Source organism: Solea senegalensis, linkage group LG8 (assembly GCF_019176455.1).
Source record: "Solea senegalensis isolate Sse05_10M linkage group LG8, IFAPA_SoseM_1, whole genome shotgun sequence".
NCBI classification, from domain to species: domain Eukaryota; kingdom Metazoa; phylum Chordata; class Actinopteri; order Pleuronectiformes; family Soleidae; genus Solea; species Solea senegalensis.
In genome coordinates, this window is record NC_058028.1 from 8,720,201 (window position 1) to 8,726,576 (window position 6,376).

At 42.2% G+C, this 6,376-nt stretch overlaps 1 protein-coding gene across 1 annotated transcript; it reads right to left on the minus strand.

The window, feature by feature from the left end:
- Positions 1-528: 528 nt before the first annotated feature.
- On the minus strand, positions 529-2,597 carry LOC122773476 (protein FAM181B). Its single transcript, XM_044032201.1, has one exon. The coding sequence runs from the start codon at positions 2,105-2,107 to the stop codon at positions 1,133-1,135; it is 975 nt and encodes a 324-aa protein (XP_043888136.1). The 5' UTR covers positions 2,108-2,597; the 3' UTR covers positions 529-1,132.
- Between the last annotated feature and the right edge of the window lie 3,779 nt (positions 2,598-6,376).

Here is a 6,376-nt window from a genome sequence, read left to right on the forward strand (position 1 = left end):
TTCAAGTTTAAATGTCCAGGCAGAAAAATCTCAATCAATGAATCCTCACAAACGTCCAAATAGAGCTATGTGTGGAGTCATGGTGGCAAAAACAATGCATTTACTTAAAATTTAAATTATTATTATATCATTATACATACATTAAATAATGTTAAAACTGAATCGAATGTAAAGATTGACACATTGTCTCAGTGCCACTTTTTTGTCTTATTTAAAAAGAAAAAAGTCCTCTCAGACAATATGAGTTTTTGCCTTAATAATACCTTTACAGTATTACTGTGCGTAATAATGGAATGCAGCAATGTTATGACTCCATTATAGTTGCATCAGATAATATGCTAAATACACAAGTTCTAGTTTTTTTAATTGACATGTTTACAGACTGAGAAACATACGCCTTCATGCAAATTATTCAAGACTGTGAAATGCAATTGCTTTGTATACCCCCTTGTATCGTGATGATCAGGCTTCACCAATCATGATGATGAAGAAAAAAAACCAACACATTGTGATCACGATAATAAAGACCAGCTTTATTCATTTATTTATTTATTTTTTTAAATCTTACAATAGCTAGATACATTGAGGCTTTCTCCCAAAGAATGAAAACAAGTGGCAAATCAGAATACGCTGCGAAAAAGGATTTCTGAGTTGTAAATGCTGTAACACAAATACATTGTTGTGATCATCGTTTCACCAAAAAGGACCTTCCTCCCTCCCTCCCTCCCTGCTTCCCTGCCTCCCCCTCGTGTCTCTGTGATGAAATAGTGCCTCGCTGAGAGATTGTTGTAGCATGTTTTGTCAAAACGTGACAAATGATTCTGTAGTGTCAGTGATGCTTCACGGCCTAAACAAACAAGTGCTGCCGCAGCTCTTGGGGTTCTGTGTTTGAAATGTTGTGAATATTCCAGTAATTAAGCTTCATACCAATGAGGGGGGGAATAAAATAATACAGACCCAATATCAGATATATTTTCAGTTAAAATCACATCCAAAAGCATGTAGAGGAAACTGATGTGTGTTGAAACGGCATCAAGAGTGTGCAGCAAAAGTTTGTTTGCGATATTATTTCCTCAACAAAACAGCGTCAAACTCTCTTGGACTAATGTTAAACCCTTGTATCTGCAGCTTCTCATAGAGATGAATAATTAGCTCTGTTGTAACCACCACTTAAATCATAAGTGACCTGAGGTATGGAGCAGTCTGTGAAGAAGTTGGGGAAGGTCAAAGTGCACAGTGCATTGTCATCTATTGGCCCAGCAGCAGCAGCAGCAGCAGCCTCAGACTGACAGTAGACAGGAGGCTGGGCCGGGCCCGTCCGCAGGCTCTCCCCTGGTTTCTTAGAGGGTCCAGAGCAGCTAGTCCACGGCTCTGAGTAGAGGAGACCACTGACTAAATGGTGGGCGTCGTAAGACACTGGATCCAGGCCTCCCATCTCTGGCTGCGGCCGGAGGGGCACATTTTGATATAAGTCCTGGTCACTGACCATGTTGCTGTAATCTGGCCCGAGGAGCTCGAAGAAGTCCGCAGCCTCCGGGTTTCCTCGCTCCAAATCCTTCAGTGTCATCCCAGACGTGGAGCTGACTTTGGAGCAGTTGGCAGGCTCGGTGAAGAAAGAGGGGGGCAGATTGCGGTGCCTCAGTGGTGGCTTCTTGGCTTTTTCGCCCCTAATTTCCTTCACAGGACTGAAGAGGGCTGCCAAGCTCTTGCTCTGTAAGTTGGCCTGGACCCCGTCGCGCTTAGGTAGAGTTTTGTTCTGTAAAGGGCTGGGCTGGACTAAAGGGGAGCCCTGCCTCTTCACTGGGGCCTCAGCTATATTCCCCGGTGTTATGATGCCAGTGCACCTTTTGATCTGTTTCTGGAGATACTTCCGGTGGTTGACTTTCCTTTTGGATTTCACCGGCTTGTCCAGAGCCAGCTTGATGTTGCTGGAGGCTGAGTCTATGAAGCTCAGCAGGTCCCTGGTGGTCTCTTTGTAGTCTTCGTCATTTTCTGCCTCACCCAGGATACTCCCATCCAGACTCTTCTCCACATCGTACTCCATCACAGAACCAGGGAAGCAGAAGTTCATGAACTGAGGGTTCATGATTGCAGTCTGAACAGCCATTACTCTTCTGAGCCCGGCGGCTACACCTGTGGAACCCGCTGTGATTCCTGGACTAAAAGTTTCTTCAAAGCATGTCTTACCTCCTCAGACAAACACTTAGTCCTGCTGCTGCTTCCTGTAAACATTCCCGAGGAGAAGTGATGGGCTCTGAGGAGAGCAGGGAGATCTTACAGGGGGCTGGACTAATGATGTCAGAACATCAAAGAGGAGGGGCAAAGGGACTGCGGGACTTAACTCTTTGCTTGTGCCCGACCACCTGCATCTAAGAGGGATTTGTCTGAAATTCCCTGCTGAGTTGAAGACAATAACCTCTGTCAGAACCCGCCCCCCCCCACCACCACTTTAACTGTTTGTGTGTGCTCTCAACTAAAAACAGTGTCATGAAACTGGAGGATATTACTGTAGTGGAGAACAGAACAGCTACTGGAGGACTTATCCGTTACATTTATTTTTTTTATTTATTGCTTTTTAACAAAATGCAAACAAAATAAAAGCAACGTTTAAAAAAAAAAAAAAAAGTTGATTATTCACCAAAACCCCCAATCTAATCAGCGCCATTATTCCCGCTTTTAAACAGCTATTCATTCACCACGCCTACTTATGTGCTTCCTGTCTGGATTACTAAACAGAGGTTAACTTGTAATCTAATTACATGAAGGCAGTGAAACAAACAACTTCAGTGCTATACAGTAACAAGAAAAAAAGAAAAAAAAAAAAGGGCCTCTTTTGTGTGGGAAAAACTCTGTGCCCAAACAGATGCCACTATCTGGAAGAATCTTCCCAACTGTTCACTTGTGTCTTAATCTGCTCATGGCAAAAGTTGATTTCTAGTGCATTCCCAGGCCAGTGGGAATTTCTGCCCTGGCCTGACAACTATTATGGGCTGCCTTTGACATAAAGCCCTACAGGGTCTAAATAGCCTCTATTCTTTGCCCGGCAGTGAAAGGGAGCTTTGTGCCAGAGATTCATTAAATTGCACCTCACAGCCCCTTCGTAAAATGGGTCTCAATAATGAACAGTCGATTTAACTAGAAAAGCTGCCGGAGCTGTTAAATTAAAGGGGAATAAAGTGCAGTTCAGGCTCAGTGTGCCAGAAGAAATGTTGACCTTACGAAATCCTCGGTATGAAACTTCTGTTGTAAACAATAATACTGTTTACAGGAAGTTTCTTGGCCAGTGCTGAATACAATAAACCGTGTGTGTCCCGCAGCCAGATCGCTGTGTGGCCGAGACTTAGCGCAGTTGAAGAGGAATTTCAAATGCAATTCAAGCTCATTTTGGACTGCACACAAAAATATCACTCTGTGCATTTACTCTGTACAGTGCAGCACCGTTTTCATACATCCCAGCATCTGATTGTACAACACCGCAATATCTTTATTCTAATCTTTAAAAGGGACGTTGCACACGAGTGGCTAAAAGAAATGAAATGTGTGCATGTTTGAGGTGAGAGTGACAGGACTGAGGAAAAATAAAGCTGGAAAATATGTTTCTTATGTTATAAGAATAAACAGAAAGTGAAAGTGATACATTGCAAAAAAATAAGAAAATATAACCACTATTAGGGGAAAATTACTTGTTTCGAGCAACATTATCTGCCAGTGCAGCAATAACATGGCACTTTCCTTGAAACAAACAAAAAATATTAATAATTATCTTTTTAATCATTGATAATTATTGACTTAAGTAAATATAAAAAAATAAGTTTTGTAATGTAATGTAAAAATCAGTCCGATAAATTAGATAAATACGCTTAATTCAAGTCAAGTCAATTACACTAGTACATATTTTATTTTTTTGCAGTGGCACGGAAAGGAAATCCAGTATCAGGTTACAAAAAATGAGTCTAGCAAAGTTCCAAACTGGTGTTCAAAGACATGAGCGCTGTTCTGGCTTCCCTCCACTTCTTCTGGTAAGTTGGAGAATCGATTGTTAAGTTTGCACGGGTCACAACCCAAACTAATAAAATTCAATCTCATAATTGTATTGGTAAGGACTATTTGTTGTTGCTTTAATTTCTTTCTCTTTTTTTAAAAAAAAAGGTGTATTAACATTTGGTATTTTACCTTTATGTTTCTTTTTTGTTTGCATCTGCTTTGTCTGTGCTATATACACACAAAGTAATCACTGTAAAATGCTGGGAAACGAATATAATAAACGTAAATGAATGTGGGAGACGCACTGAATACTAACTTATTTGAACAGTTCAAAAACTTTGAGGGTTAATTGCGGTGACGTGGCGGAGGACGAGGCCGTCAGCTGCAGAAGCATCAGAACCTCATCAGAACCTCTCATGGATTCCTGACCAAACTGGTCCTCCTTCCTTCTCTTTGTAAGCGCCACTGCTTTTTTGGCAAAGTGACATCATCGCAGTCGCGGCAGCCATTTTCCCCGCGATTCAAAGAGGTTTCTCAGCTTTTGTGCTGGTGGGTCATTCACATCAGTGGCTGACGCACACATCCCGGAAACAAGTTTGTTTCTCTTGTTACATAAAGGCTGACGGGGAGAGAGGACGGGCTACTGTGGAGTAGCTTAGAGAAGAAGAAAAAAAAATACTGATGAGGTTTTTCCACTTTGGAGACTTTTAATAGGGGTTATTTGCTAATTGATTTGTTAAATTCCTGTAATAGACCAGTGTTTGTTTTAGCGTTAATCACAAAGGTCAAACTATGGGTTGCATTTTTCTAAAACCTCATTATGTTTGGACCTTAAGGTGGAGCAAGCTTCATTCCGAGAAAATCATTCGTAATCTGCGGCGCCCTTTACCCCACCACCAGCAACTTGTTAAGTGCACACATCCATATTGTTGAGATAGTGTTAAACATTACCACCACGCCCTCCGTTTCCTAAGAATTCACTTATTCAGCAGCACCCATCCCCGAAGGTGCTGGGTGCTCAGTGCAACGTGATGTGACACACAGAGGCCTAATCTCTTCCTACTAGTGTGTGGTCCCCGTCTAAGCAGGGACAGACTCGGGAGTCTGGGGTCGAGCGAATACTAATAACAACTTTGATTGATGGCCGGTGTCAGAGACATAGAAAAGGCTGACGAAATTAATGACCTCTCAAAGTCCTGAGAAAAGTTTAAGGAGGGCGTTTAGTAGAGAAGAACCAATCCTCCCCCATGTTTAGCTGTGTTTCTTTTAAACAGGGATGTCTGAAACGCAGTCAAGCCTGTGACAAAAATGTCGAGGAGTCAGGCTTTTCAGTCTCCTGGTGGATAATCATCCCACATACCAGCGCAGGACGTGATCCCACAAAATCACGTCAACATTGGGTACAATTACTTTAAAACTCCAGTGCACAACTTTTTAATAGCCCTTACTATAATAACACCTACTATAAATGTACTAAGTCTTCCAGGAGCTTCCTGGAGCCAAATAGGATGTGAAAATATACTCAATAGCCACCAGGGGGCAACTCCAGTGGTTGCAAAAAGAACTCTAAGGGATTTCCTGTTGGTTTTGGCTCATGGTCATAATGTAATTTTTTATTCATCCTGACCTTCTACACACGAGTACAGACTTCATGCATGTACGATAATTGTTATAAATTTGAATCTATGAGTTTTGGGGCATAGGAAAGGCCTCAAAAACATGATTTGGAAAATCGTGAATGATAATAACTGCCTGCATTTCAATAGAGTCCTCCAACAACAACAAAATCCCCAAAAGTTACTCACGGGAGCATCAAAGGTGAAGGGGGTTACCAAAAAGGCAACTGGCCTGAATTGAAAGAAGATTACAGGACGATTCTCTTCATTGCCAAAGTTCTTCAAGAGTCGGAGGCTTTTATCTTGACATTTAAAAACTGCAACTTCACGCTGAACTACAAAAGGCTTCCTGCTACCTGCCGAGTCCCTGCATCAACTCACTGACTCACTCTTAACCTTCCATCAACCCCTCTCTCCACCTCTCTGCCCCCCCAGGAGCTGTATTAATAATATTACTAGCAGGGGGGAACAAACCAGTGTCTATGGGCTACCTTGGTGCAGCAATTTAGAGCTTTAATGGCAGCCGGTGAATGAATGTGTGCATGGGGGAATCCCACAGGTTGGTCCATGGGGGTGAGGTTAGCCAGAGTAGCTGCAATAACCTCCCACCACTTGCATTATTGCCCTCCTCCGATTGGGTTTTTATTAAATCTCAAGCACATGCAATTGTTCCTGCAGGAGGAGGAAACTCAAAAGCCCCCACTCTTTCTAAAATATTACAAAAGTGTCTTCACAATATCGCATCCGTATACGATTAAAAGACATTTGGAAAGAGG